Source organism: Erpetoichthys calabaricus (genome assembly GCF_900747795.2).
Source record: "Erpetoichthys calabaricus chromosome 1 unlocalized genomic scaffold, fErpCal1.3 SUPER_1_unloc_2, whole genome shotgun sequence".
In the NCBI taxonomy this organism is placed as follows: domain Eukaryota; kingdom Metazoa; phylum Chordata; class Cladistia; order Polypteriformes; family Polypteridae; genus Erpetoichthys; species Erpetoichthys calabaricus.
In genome coordinates this window covers 302,271-317,108 of record NW_026261585.1, presented here as the reverse complement: position 1 = coordinate 317,108, position 14,838 = coordinate 302,271, and the positions used below count along the sequence as shown (strand labels likewise).

Genomic DNA, 14,838 nt, shown 5'->3' with positions numbered 1-14,838 from the left:
ACACACTTACAACTCCATAAAAACTGGAGTGAAATAGTCGTACAAATCCAAGACAAAAGTGTAGAACTAGAACTGCAGTTAACCCCAGCGCTCCTTCCAAAGTCCGAGGTGGCCAAATAGCCAAACACATTCAAGTTTCTGTCAACAAAACCATTTCAAGTATCACTGGGATGTGGACACTCAAGAACTTTGACCTGGCACTGTGGACTCTTTGAGTCTCGGAAACACGCAAAAGTTGCCATAGATGGTCTGTGGGACATGCTACTTCCAAGGATGGGGCCAGGGCTGATGTTGAAGGCTGTGGCTCTGTTTGAAAGAGTCAAAGAGTACATGGTTTTATTCACAGTACACATTAAATGTATCAAATACCAAAAATAAACATTCCATACTAAAATCACCTTGGGGTGTCACGTGCACAGAGTCTGGCGAGGACCGCATTAGGGATGTGCATTCCAAGGTGAGTTGTCTCTCAGCCTCTCTGACACGGTCTGGATTGCCAAATACACGTTTGGGGTAACTAGCCAGTATTGGCTGAGATGGTGTATTGCCATTTAAGTCACTGGGTAGCTGAGCGGGTTGCTTTGCGGTAGCAATTGTTGGCAGAGGTACAGGAGAAGCAGTGCCTGTTGATGCCACAGGAGTAGACATGCTAGCTGCTGTCTCTGATGTACCAGCAGCAGCATCACTTTTTAAAAGCTTGGAATAAAGGATGCATCTCACAGCACTAACTTTCCCTTTGTTTGCTGCTGGAAGCTGGGGTGGAAAGTGAATAAGCTTTACTAAAATCACTGTGATTACATCAGTATATGAAACGAGAAAACTGTGGAGTGCAGAGTTGAAAGCTGGGACGGGGCTTTGTGTCGGGGTCTGACAGACAGGCACAGGTCCTCCAGTCGGCTCTATGCAGCAGACAGGCTCACAGTGGTGCTTGTGGGATCGAGAAAGAAACACTTCTCTACCAGACTGAAACTGTGAGAAGAACAATGGACTAGTCCCCCATTGACTGTACAAATATAGATGTATATTTTTAGTGGTTGTTAATTATCTCACGAGTCGCTATGATTTTGACGACAGAGATTTGCTGCTTCTTCAAAGCCTCCCGCTGTTGTGCAGGGGCCTCATGTATAACGCCGTGCGTAGAACTCACACTATAACATGGCGTAAGCACAAAAGCGGGATTGTGCGTACGCACAGAAAAATCCAGATGCAGGAATCTGTGCGCACGCATACTTTCACGTTCTTCCACTACATAAATCCCGATTTGCGTGAAAAGTAACGCACGTGCACGCGCCTTCTGTCCCGCCCCAACTCCTCCCAGAATTACGCCTCTTTGAATATGCAAATCAATATAAATAGCCTTCTGTGAAAAGACAATGGGAAAAGCACGGGAGAAAATATAAGAATTTCAGCGAATACCAAGTGGAGGCAAAGGAAAAACATGCTATTTGTTGGTTTAAACAGTGGTATAAGCAACAAAAGAAAGTTGATCGAGTGACAGAGTGTCGGAAAAACTCGAAAGATCAAATTCACAAAGTCGAACAGTGCCCGAAATAAAAAAGAAATCACATATCAAAGTCGCTGTGAAAAGGCGAGTTGTAGCCCACCGTCTGAGTGTCATATGAAAGCGTATTAGGGTACAAACAAAAAACATAGGCACACAGTGGGAAAAAAGCACGAAATGTCAACTTTAATCTCGAAATTTCTTAAAATCGTTTATTTTACTAGTTTCTCAAGTAGCATGTTAAATGCTTTTTTCTGTGTTTGATCTTCTATGTGCTCTATGTGTGTGAATCACTACGTGCTTCCGTTCTTTCTCTTTCTCCGACAGAACACAGAATGCATTACATTCGTGATATTACAGCTCTCTGAATAATTAAAATACTGAGATGTATACGTGATATCATTTTCATGATGATAGGAATGAAAGCATGTTATTAAACATGGGAACACGGTGGCGCAGTGATTGTTCATATCTCACGCAAGAGGCTTGTTGCACCATGTGTGACCTTCGATGAAATAATTTATTACAGAAGTACTGTCTCTTTCAAACGTACTAACCTCCAATTCCTGTCCATACTTTTCTTTCTCCAATCACCACACAATCAGCTCTGTAATAGACGTGAAGCCATTTGTAAGCTTAGAACGCCGATTCTTCAAAACTTTTAAGGAACATTGAAATATCTTCGTAGTACATGTTTAATTATTCTATTCGTCTATCCTTCCAGTGTCGCGTCAGCACCAGCAAGAATACAGCGCAAGGCAGGAGCTATCCTTGAACTAGCTATACGCTGCGGCACCGTGTCCTCACATGTTTAATTATTAGCAATACAGATTATTTAAATGAAGTTAAAGTTTTATCTGTATACTATAAGCAACATATTTTGCTGCATTTCATCTTAAAAATGATATTGTCATCATACGCGCTTTATAAAGTAGCGCAGGTTGTGCAATATTATAACTGTAGTGCAAGTTTACAGTGAGGTGATTGAGTGCGTTTATAGTTCTTGGGATGAAACTGTTTCTGAAACGCGAGGTCCGTACAGGAAAGGCTTTGACGCTTTTTGCCGTGGTTGAGGTAGTGTGTACTTGAAACTGTATACCGATAATTCTCTTTCCGATCATCTGCTGCTGTGATTCACACTCAGATACAGTGATATAAATACTCCGAGTGGTGCAGTGAGAGTAATATGGAAAAAAATGATCCGCAGTGGCAACCCTTAACGGGAGCAGCAAAAAGAAGAACAAGATGCAGTGAGCGTAACAACGCTAAAGCAGTTCTGGTATTTGGAATACTATAGCTATTCCCTGGCCCATTATATTGCAGCAGGTTAATTACAATCAGATGTATTACACTAATAAACAATATGCAGTTAATTTCAGTATATTTATAAAGCCGCGTCAGGAATGTGGAGCTAAGAAAGAAAGGATGAGCACACAGGAACAGTAGTTTGACCATTCTGTGGACCATTATATTGTTACAGGTTAATTACAATCAGATGCATTAAATTTATGAACGATATGCGGTTAATTTCAGTGTATTTGATAAAGCCGCCGCCGTGGATGTGGATCTAAGAAAGAGTAACCACACAGGAACAGTAGCACTGCTTTGACGCTGGGTGCCGCCAGTCTGCAAAACCGGGCGGATAAATTGCGTACGCCAAGGAATGAGTTACCGTGGAAATGTGCGTGGCTTTACGCCAAGTTTAGGTTTTATACATCGCGATTTGAGCGTGGAAAGGTTCGTACGCAACATTTCTGTGCGTACGCACCGTTTATACATGAGGCCCCAGGTCATTTTGCTCTCTGCCCTGCCTACTGAGAAACCTGACACCTGGTCATTTGCATACTAACTGTGATTGGATGTTTAGCTGGGGGGAGGGTGAGTGGGGGATCTCTGCCGAGTGCTGTGTGAGCATGCGCACAAACAGAGCACGGAGGGAAAGAGCGAACAAGAGGTGAAACCTATCATCCCATTCGTGCCTTTTCCAGTGGATTTTTCAGCTACTGTAGTAAATATTGTCCATATTCAGTTTGTGGGTAATCTATTATTTTCTTTCTCAACTTCTAAAAGTTTGATTTAAGGGGGCAGGACGTTTGTTTAAGGGGGCATTGCCCCCTCTTGCCCCAGCGTAGAGCCGGCCCCGCTCCTTGGTGCTTCCCAACCACATTGGCGCCGTTATCTTCACCTTGTCCCCTGCTGTCTTGGAGAGATAACCCCGTATCGGCAAGATGGCCTCTGAACCCTTCAGGTAGATCCTGTAGTTTAATAACTGATAGAAAATCAGGGAAATATTCTTTTATTGTAATGTCATCGTTTGGAAATTCCTCAATTCTTATTATAAATGTTAACTGTTCCTGTAAAAAAGGCTCCTGAGCCTTTAAGGCACTGAAGCATGATAACGTGAAAACCGTGGCGTGTGCAGGGTGCATGCGCGTTTTGTGAGATGTACCTCGTGAAAGCCGGAACTACTGGAGCCGCTGGAAAAAGTTTAAGTTTGTGTGTTGTTAACCAAATAACCACACATATACCTACTCACCTACCTGTACAGTTATTCTACTTCATGTGGAATTTGGCATCTCAACATTAAAGCGATTTCTTGAAATGGTTGGATTAGTTCCTGTGTTCTAACCGACACACCACAGCGACTACTGCGTATTGCAAGTCTGCCTTTCTTCAGTTCCTCATGACTGATATCTGTTAATGTCCAAAAGAACAGAAAGATATTTACGTTTCTTGTTGCGCTCCTTTATTTCGGTTTTATTTTTTGATTGATCGCTTCATTCTGAATTTCACAACTCCGATATTCCCTTATTCGAAACTCTTCTCAAATGCTCATCCATAGGAGGATCAAATGTGGCTATCATTTCAATACGTCCAAGGAGTTTGCCATTATTTTCTGTAAATAATTTGTTGCTGGACCCACGAAAGGCGTCATTATGTTTTCCTAAATATTGAACACAATATACGCTTACATGGCCGCTGTGGAAGACTTCACTTCCTCGGATTCAGCACGTCTATCAAATGGTAGTTCAGATTGTTGTCATTTCTATTCGGCCGCACATATAAAATACAAATAGTGATCTTATGCATCTGCCTTGTAGCTTACGGCGGCTCTGCTGTCATGTAGCGTGCAGTGACGACTCCCTAATATGATGTCAGAATTCTACGAAATAGACGATTATTACCTCACCATTCTTCCAGTTTGCAGCATCTTCAGTAATTTATGTAAAGAATACAACATGACCACTCCAGTAACGCACGGTGTCAGTTTCTAAGTGAGATGGCAGCTACCGCGATATTTCTTTGCGTGCCAGGAACACTAATGATGGTAGAGCAGCATTTCCAGCCGTTTTTCTATGTCGGAACACTTTTTGTAACCCAAATAATTCCCCAGACAGACCGCGATTCTACCACCGACAAAAGCAGTAAATGTCACACACGTGCTAAACTGGTCGAAGCGGCGGGACTGCCGGAGACGCCGTCAAAGAAAAATCAGTTTGGAGATCGGCGCTCGCAGACACAGCACTGCACTCGTATGGCCCTGGCAGTCGGCTCTGCGAGAGTCACAGGCGAACAGGCCACCTGGCAGCTGGACCCCCGGCACGTCTCCTGGCCGCTACTGTGCACACTTAGTGCTGCGTCTGTAAAACGGAGATGGCAGAGCTGCTTTTCTGTAGGCTTCTCCAGGGAGTCCCGTCCTTCTCAGACAGGTCTCGACCACCTGAGCAGCGCGTCTCTCTCAGGTCAGGACTCAGGGGCGCTACATTATTATTAGCACAGCGCACCAGTCAACGAGCACTTTCTGTACTCGGAAATGACTACTGCAGCACACGTGCATCTCCTTCGTTTATTTTAACATCCCATAATATGCGCTCTCGTGGATACTGGGAGGTGCACCTTGAAATATGAGCCGTGTCTCCTTATTATTGAGATCTCTCTAACAAGCAGATCTCCACCTCTCCAGGGTCTCCTCAACCTGCTCGCTACTATCGCTACAGATCACAATGTCATCAGCAAACATCACAGTCCACGGGGACTCCTGTCTAATGTCGTCTGTCTGTCAGCCTGTCCATCACCACTGCAAATAAGAATGGAATAAGAATTGTAAAATAAGAAGTGTGTTCATATTAAATTGTTTGCGCATATATGGTTTATTTTAGAACCAATAAGCTATTATTATATTATAGTATATTTTTAAGAACTTTGTTTCTGTAGTTCTTATAAGGCACCGTTAACTCAGAATATTTAATTTATTAATAACGGTATTTTTGTTACTATTTGTAATTTCATTAATTCTGTGAAACGCTTCTCAATAGTGTCTGTAGTAACAATGGTGCCATCTAGTGACCAACTTTAGTATTGTCATTTTCTTTGTCATATTTTTACAAGATTTTGCAACGTTATCTATTTTCCTTTATGTGTAATTTGGGATGTGAGACTCGTTCTACTTTAACTTTTTATTGTACACCACACACACCCACACACACACACACACGTATATGTACGTCTATATCTGCATATTAGAGTTTGGATCTGAAATCTACTTTCCAAGGGTTTTAATCGACACCCTGCTGCGAATGCCAACTATTCCTGCACAACCAGAAGTTCTTCAGATGTTTCTCTCCAATGTGTTTCTTTAATATCGGAAGGTGAATTTTGAACGCCATCACCTCTTGTTTTTATGGTTGGGACAAAAGGTGACGCATTCACCACCAAGGCTCGTTTCTGTGCCAACCACTTGTTAAGGGACGTATTTTGTGACCTCCTTGTATCTTCAATATCATTAATAAGCCCAGCGTTGCTTCACTTTGGTTTGACGATATCTTCGCCCTTTAAATCATCACAGTTGCTGCCTTTGCTGTTCCTTTCGCTTCTCTCCCGTGTGCTTAATGTTTTGTATTCACAGAAATGAAAGTCATACATTGTGCAAATAAATATAACTAGCCGACACCCGCCGTAGCACACAGCGGTGTGAGAATAGGAACGGAAAACGGTGAGAAAGGAATTCAGAAATCAAGAAGAAATGAATACTCCTTGAAAGACGCAGTTGTGAATATTGTAGGTGTTTTGGTGGAGACGACAGATAATGAGTCGAAAGATCTAACCCTAGAAGAAGCCACGAACATCTGACCGGGGCTGAAGAGTGGTTGTTAGAATTATTGTGACGAGTAAACAGCATGTGGACATGAGGAAGGCCGCGCTTCAATAATTCGATTACGTAATCAATAAGAACCCCAAAAAGATGTTGTTGTAGAATGTCTGTAAGTAATTCCTTCATCTTAATCCAAAAGACTCGTACTACAATATCAGGTCTGTGCTCCGGTCTTTGGCTATCCGACAGTCCATGTAGAATTACATGTGAAAGTGATAAATAAATCAGGCTTTCCGAATTTACGTACTATGGCCATGACATCCTGGTAGTTTTGTTTCATGTATCTTGGACTTCCTCGAAATGTGGACGGTAATCTGATCATTATTCCTACACGTATGTTGTTATTTTCAGCCTTTTCTTGCGGTGTGTCTGATAGTCCTTTGTGTTGTTCCGCGCGCAGATCTTGTTGATGTGATCTGAGATCGTTGAGACGCGCGCCCTCTGTTTTAACATACACATCTACGACGGACTGTTGGAATAGTTTACCGCTGGAGTGTAAAATACTAAATGTATTCCTCATTGCTAATCTGTACGCGTACAATTGACGTTGAGTAATCCTGATTCGCTTGGCGATTCTTTTATCAGGAACATGTTGTAAATCTTTATGCCAGCCAATGTATCCATAAGGGAATAAAAGTGTGTAAACCATAGGATCGCAATTCATATTGAGCGTGGAAATCTGTTTACAGGAGTTGCCTATGGGATAGATGCAAATGTCCTTTTCGGCAGGCGGTTCGCCGTCTTCTCTGACGAAAATCTCTGCAACATCGGTGTGACATGTCGAGACATTGTACCGTCGTAAATCCTGCTCAGGGTATTCCTTGAAAACCATTCGTACAGATGCTGTTGGATTGGACTGAGCGATTTCATGCGTGTGTTTGTGTGATTTAGCGAAGGGGTTGATGGTCCTGAGCATGGAATCTAGCTGGACTCTGGAGAAGTACATTTTCGCTCCATGCAGAATTTGTTTTATTTTGCAAGCGTACTTCAGTAGCTTGTCGAGAAATGCCATGCTGGCTGGAAGCAGGACAAACCAGAAGAGAAATATATATAAGAGATGGGATAGTCCTTCAATTTCACATATACATGCGAATAATTTAATACAATTATTGACTTTAAAATACTGCTTATGGTTTACAAAGCCTTAAATAATCTCGCCCCATCTTATATATCAGAATGTCTGACACTTTATAGTCCAAATCGTAACCTCAGATCCTCAAATGAGTGTCTGCTTACAATTCCCAGAGCAAAACTTAAAAGAAGTGGCGAGGCGGCCTTCTGCTGTTATGCACCTCAAATCTGGAAAAGCCGCCAGTAGGAATTCGCCAGGCTGATACAGTGGAGCACTTTAACAAACTGCTGAAAACACATTACTGTAACATGACTTTCTGATAAATTCACCTTCATTTAATCCTGATACTCTGTGTATTCAGTTCATTATCATAACTATTCATGGTGGCTCTACAATCCGTACTAACCCCTACTTTCTCTTCTGTTTCTTTTCCTGGTATTCTGTGGTGTTGACCTGCACCACCACCACCTGATCAAAGCACCGTGATGTTCCTCCATTGATGGATTAAAAGACAGAAGTCTACCTGACCGCCATCATCAAGTCCTTCCATGAGAACCCTAAATACAAAGAGGACTGATCATTTATGTGAGGTAGAATGTCCAGAGGGGGCTGGGTGGTCTCGTGGCCTTGAACCCCTGCAGATTTTATTTTTTTTCTCCAGACGTCTGGAGTTTTTTTTTGTTTTTTTCTGTCCTCCCTGACCATCGGACCTTAGTCTTATTCTATGTTAATTAGTGTTCTATTATTCTAATTCTTACTTTGTCTTTTAGTTCTCTTTTCTTCATTATGTAAAGCACTTTGAGCTACATTATTTGTATGAAAATATGCTATAGAAATAAATGTTGTTGTTGTTGTTACATAGTAAGTTGCGGATGTTTTATTGATTTATTTATGTTATAGAGAACATATTTTTTTCCTTTTAAATGCAAAAAGTTCAAGTAAAAAGTCTCAAATAAATAAAATACCCAAGTAAAGATACAGATAACCTACCTGAAAATTCTACTCAAGCACAGTAACAAAGTTGTTTTATTTCTATTCTTCCCACCTCTGATCCATCGCATCATCGTTAACAAATGCTTTACCTTCATTCTGAGCACATTCTCTCTTCAAGTTTCTTCTTTTTACGTTTTTCACGCCATCTTAGGTATCAATGTGACTTTCGCTCCTGTTATTGTCCTCCTGACTCTCAGTCAGGCTTCCCATCATTCCTGGCGGTAGACGTCACTCATTGTGCGACACGACTGTCTGGTGATAATCACTGATTTTGAATTAATTACCCTACAAACACAAGCCAAAGCTTTCCTGCCACTGCAGCGGAGTTTTGTTTAAATCAAATGTTTAATTTGTAATCAGATACTGTAAGTGCTTCATGAAACACATGACGGGGCTTAGCTGGCTACACACAGACAGGTGATGTTCATACTCCACAAATATACTGAGGCTGAACTTGCAGCTTGGGGGCCCTTAGTGGCTTCGATGGCCCTCTGCTTCTGTGGAGACTTCATAGAGCAAGAAATGGCGCTGTATATTGTACACAATTATTATGATTTTCATCATTTGTAATGGCTCTAAATTATGTGTTTGCATGAGGACACCTGGTTAAAAATTCAATTGCAATTAATCTGTCAGGTCAAATTTGTAATCGAAAGTCACTTTGTATTAATTACAATTTGTCATATTTCCTTCATGCAAATTAATATTTTTCTTTAAAGCAGAAATAACTCAGGGATTACTTTCTAATACAAAACAGTTTTAATAATCAGTGGCCTCTGTATATTAAATTATTTTGGTGTCTTTATTAAACAGTTTTGTGTAACAGAAACAAATGAACAAACAGTACAACACTAATTAGTGAATGGCTCTAAGTAGGATTAATTAATTAATACTTTTGAGGCACACAACAATGCAAATTAGTTGGAACTTTGATTGGTTGTGTCAATAATTCTGTCTTTAAAATGATATGAAGATGAAAAATAAAACATTATTGCGTTTCTGCCTATTTATTTAGCCAGTTGCTTAAGCAGACTTCAGTTTATTTCCACCAGTTGTTTAAGTGATGATATCTCAGATACAAAAACTAAAGTTCACAAGCGACCAGTGCTGGGAAACGTCACTTAAATTAAATTCATTACATCGCTCATTACTTACAAAATCCTAATCTCCTCCAGTTCAGCGCGTTTCTTTTCTTCACTTGTCTCTATGGTGGAAAAAACAAAGAGTCGTAGTAAAGCTGTACACACACTGCATGTGTTGCTGCCATGATGTGATTTAACTGATCGGTTACTTCACTGCATTTCTCAGTTTGCTATCTGCGCTTTGCTTGGAGCTCGTGATGGACAACACGTTACCTCTGGATGGACAGGATCTCACATCCCAGTCCAAACGGTGAGATGGAATCTTCGTCTGTCAGCAGCCTCGGCCGAGCACTTCAAGCTTAGTGCACTGAGCCCGTTGTCTGAAAGGCCGTAGCGGCGCCCACAGATGGGTGGTCTGCAGTGTGTGAGTTGGGGTTTGGCTGAATGTGGAGATGACAGCTCAGATGTTCTCTTCTACGTCGATGTCCAGTGCACTAGAGATGAGGTTAGGCTCCTCCACAAACACTGCCTTGTGAATTTTGCTCTCGGGTTGGGCGGTTTAGCTTTCGGCTTAAAAGACCACGTAAAAGAGGGGTATCATGGACCTCTGGAAAATGTGCTAATTCACAGGGTTTGGCCAACAGAAAGCCGAGTGCAGGAGTCACCGTCAGATGACAGGAGATGACAGACAGGTGATTGTAATTTATTCAAAGCAACAAATAATATACAACAATAAAGTAAGCACACTGTAGGTAAACCAAGATAGTGGAATGCAAAGTCTCTCGGGAACAGGAAACCCCTTCTGGTCAAAAGGTGGGACTTTACTGAACTTTTTGACAATAACATTAATAATAATAATATTTAGTGACGCTGAGGAGACTTACAACATTTGAGACACAATTGCTGGCATTTCTTTTGCTTTTCCAGTATTAGCACAGACAGCTGAAGTGACCTCCTCATGGTGACACACTGCCAGTGCCTATCAGTCCTAACATATCAAATCATTTTGAAATTCACTCTAACACAAGTCTTTGACAGGTGAACATTACTAGTACCTTAGAAAAGCTCTCGGAAAGAACATTATCTGGGAGATAAAAGAAATTCCACCTTTAGTTTAACATAACAACAGTTCAGTAATTAACAATTTAACACCAAAATAAAATGCAGGTATTTCAGAACATTTATATATTTGGGGTGGTATGCCATGACAAAGGGTAGACAGCCCCCGGTGTAGATCTTCTCCAAGTAAGTCCACTTCTGGACTGGGTGGTCTCGTGGCCTTGAACCCCGGCAGATTTTATTTTTTTCTCCAGCCGTCTGGAGTTTTATTTTGTTTTTTTTGTCCCCCTTGCCCCCCCGACCTTGCTCTTTTTCTATATTAACTAATATTGTCTTATTTTAATTTATTTTGTCTTTTATTTTTCTTTTATTCGTTATGTAAAGCACTTTGAGCTACTTCTTTGTATGAAAATGTGGTATAGAAATAAATGTTGTTGTTGTTGTAGGTGGCACCAGTCTGAATTCTTTGTGGCCGAGAAGATTCTGATTTGTGAGAATTATTCGCACATCCAGTACTGCAGTATGGCAACGTGTAGGGAAGTGTATTCTGTCTTTTTCATTTTTTTGTATCTTTCAGTTATGAATTTTGCCAAAGGCAATTGTTTGTGTAAACTTAGTGTCATATTTGGAGTACGGATGATAATTAATGTGACTCCCTACAGACGGCAGGCACCCTCAGGCGATGGTGGATGCTGTACAGCAGCGTTTCTCAACCTTTAAGTATTTGCAAACCGAGTTTACATAACAGTTTTAATTGCGCCCCGCCTAATGTTTTTTTTTTTAAATGAGCTCACTAATACCACTTTGTTCTTTTTAAATTAATGATATATCACAGATGCATATTTTATTATACCTACTTAACTTTTATCGACATTTATAACTATATTATCTTTCTAGTATCAGAATGTAGTTTAAGTTAATTTGTTTTGGTTTCAATAGATGTATTTTTCATATTTTTGATTGTTTTCTTTTTTCACATCTTTGCGCCCCCTTTTTATTACTTCACGCCCCACTAGGGGGGCTCGCCCCACAGACTGAGAACCACTGCTGTGCAGGTAAGTCTGCTCTCTCCAAGCTTTTTCTAATTTTATTGTATTTATTTGACATGTATATTATTTGATAATTCTCAAGTGTTAAATAAGTTGTGTGCCCCCCCACCCCGAGTTCTTATATACAGTTTTGAATGTTTCATTATCAAAAGCAAACAAACAAAAACAAAATAAAATTTAAAAAAGCATTTCTTCTTTTAGTGCGCTGCCACAGTGTTAAAACATAATTCAGTGTGGTGTACAGCATGATCGTGTGTGTATTTTGGATTTTAATTTAATTTTATTGGTTTTGTATTAATAGTTTGTGTTTATAATTATTAGTAATTGATTTGATTTATTATTTAATAAGCATTGGCGAGAAGCTGTTTGTTCTTTTTTTGTCAAGGAATGTTTTATTTTTTGTTATATTAAAATAGCAAAATACAGTATATGATATTATAAAGCTGAATTATTATTTATTGTGTGAGGCTATGTATATTGTAAAGTGTTATTTTTTTCTTTTTTCTGATGAAATGTGTATAATATATTGTAAATAGTTCTATATGTAATATGTATGTTATGAAAACAGAGCTAGGCACATGGTGGAGGCTGTAGGGGTTTTGGTGAGAAGCCGTTTGTATGACGCCCTGTTCTTTATTTTGCTTCTGGAAAAGGAAAAAGGATATAAACTTATTTGTCTCCTCCATGTTGATTTGTTGGGGCGGCACGGTGGCGCAGTGGGTAGCGCTGCTGCCTCGCAGTTGGGAGATCTGGGGACCTGGGTTCGCTTCCCGGGTCCTCCCTGCGTGGAGTTTGCATGTTCTCCCTGTGTCTGCGTGGGTTTCCTCCGGGCGCTCCGGTTTCCTCCCACAGTCCAAAGACATGCAGGTTAGGTGGATTGGCGATTCTAAATTGGCCCTAGTGTGTGCTTGGTGTGTGTTTGTGTGTGTCCTGCGGTGGGTTGGCACCCTGCCCAGGATTGGTTCCTGCCTTGTGCCCTGTGTTGGCTGGGATTGGCTCCAGCAGACCCCCCGTGACCCTGTGTTCGGATTCAGTGGGTTGGAAAATGGATGGATGGATGGATGTTGATTTGTTTTTGACACAACACTAAGTAGGATGGATTTGTGTCAGTTACATGTGCTTACTGTCCAGGCAGGAGTGAACCTCACTCTTTAGTCAGGACAGTTCAGTTGTACTTCTCTCCTGTGTGAATTCTGGTGCGTCTCTGAAGTGTACTGCGCTGACAGATTTGTTTGCCACATTCCAAACAGCAATACGGCTTCTCTTTGAGATTCATTTCTCAACAATAGTTTAGTTTGCTTACTTTTCAGGACACGACTGAACCTCACTCTTGAATCCTGAAGGGTTCTTGTTTTTCTAGACTGATTTTTGAACTGCTACCCTTTTTATTCTGTTGTGAACTCTGGTGTGTCTCTGAAAACTGACTATCTGTGAAAACTGTTTATTGCATTCATTACAGCAATATGGCTTCTCTCCTGTGTGAACGCATGTGTTTCTGAAGTTTGCCTTTTTCTGAAAACTTTTTGCCACATTCAGTACAGCAATATGGCTTCTCTCCAGTGTGAACTCTACTGTGTTTCTGAAGATTGCTAATTTGTGAAAACTGTTTGCCACATTCATTACAGCAATATGGCTTTTCTCTGGTGTGAACTCTCGTGTGTATCTGAAGATGGCCTTTTAGTGAAAACTGTTTACCACATTCATTACAGCAATATGGCTTCTCTCCAGTGTGAACTCTCGTGTGTATCTGAAGATTGCTTATACGTGAAAACTGTTCACCACATTCATTACAGCAATAGGTCTTCTCTCTAGTGTGAACTCTCGTGTGTCTCTGAAGATGGCTTATCTGTGAAAACTGTTCACCACATTCCTTACAGCAATATGGCTTCTCTCCAGTGTGAACTCTCGTGTGTCTCTGAAGATGGCTCATTTGTGAAAACTGTTCACCACATTCCTTACAGCAATATGGCTTGTCACCGGTGTGAACTCTCTTATGGCCCTGAAGATTGCTTATACGTGAAAACTGTTTACCACATTCATTACAGCAATATGGCTTCTCTCCAGTGTGAACTCTCGTGTGTTGCTGTAGATTGCCTATTTGTGAAAACTGTTTGCCACATTCATTACAGCAATATGGCTTCTCTCTGGTGTGAAGTCTAGTGTGTTTCTGTACACTGCTCATCTGTGAAAACTGTTTACCACATTCATTACAGCAATATGGCTTCTCTCCGGTGTGAACTCTTGCATGGTTCTGAAGATTGCTTTTATGTGAAAACTGTTTGCCACATTCATTACAGCAATATGGCTTCTCTCCAGTGTGAACTCTCGTGTGTATCTGAAGATTGCCTTTTTGTGAAAAGTGTTTACCACATTCATTACAGCAATATGTCTTCTCTCCGGTGTGAATTCTCGTGTGTTTCTGAAGAGCACTCCTGTTAGAGAATTCTCTGCCACATTCCACACTGTGGTGATCTTTCTTTCCTGTGTAAAATTTAAAACAAAAAGGAAAAAAAAAAAAAGCACTTATTTTCAATTCGCTGCCTTATTATCAACATTAACTCATATTAAAAACATGACATTAGGAACAACCTTTGATCAGCAAAAACAATTATAAAACTTTTGTTGTACTTGGGAAACACACTTAATTTGTTAATTTTATGTCCTTTATTACAACTGCTCAGTAGAGCCACATGTATAAAACTTTCATATATGAGGCTGAGCATAAGGAAGTGTTTCTTTTGCAAAACGTAGGATTTATAAAACTAGAACTTGTCATTTAAATTGGCTCAAAGTTCCCTCAGGTTTTGAGCATTTGTAAGTCCCATGTAGTCTTTATTTGTGTTGGCATTTTAGCAACTCCAGGTGGAAAAACGATGAACTGAATAGAAAATCTCATTTCATTACACATTTCACATTCTGATGTTTGACAG

At 40.6% G+C, this 14,838-nt stretch overlaps 1 protein-coding gene across 1 annotated transcript in view; it reads right to left on the bottom strand.

Moving 5' to 3' along the window:
- The window catches only part of LOC114642084 (zinc finger protein 665-like), a 39,706-nt gene extending 25,484 nt beyond the window's left edge, over nucleotides 1-14,222 (bottom strand). The window contains exon 1 of the mRNA XM_051921662.1: nucleotides 13,447-14,222. Coding sequence (XP_051777622.1) covers nucleotides 13,447-14,090 — 644 coding nt within the window. The 5' untranslated portion in view covers nucleotides 14,091-14,222. The remainder of the gene's footprint in view (nucleotides 1-13,446) is intronic.
- Between the last annotated feature and the right edge of the window lie 616 nt (nucleotides 14,223-14,838).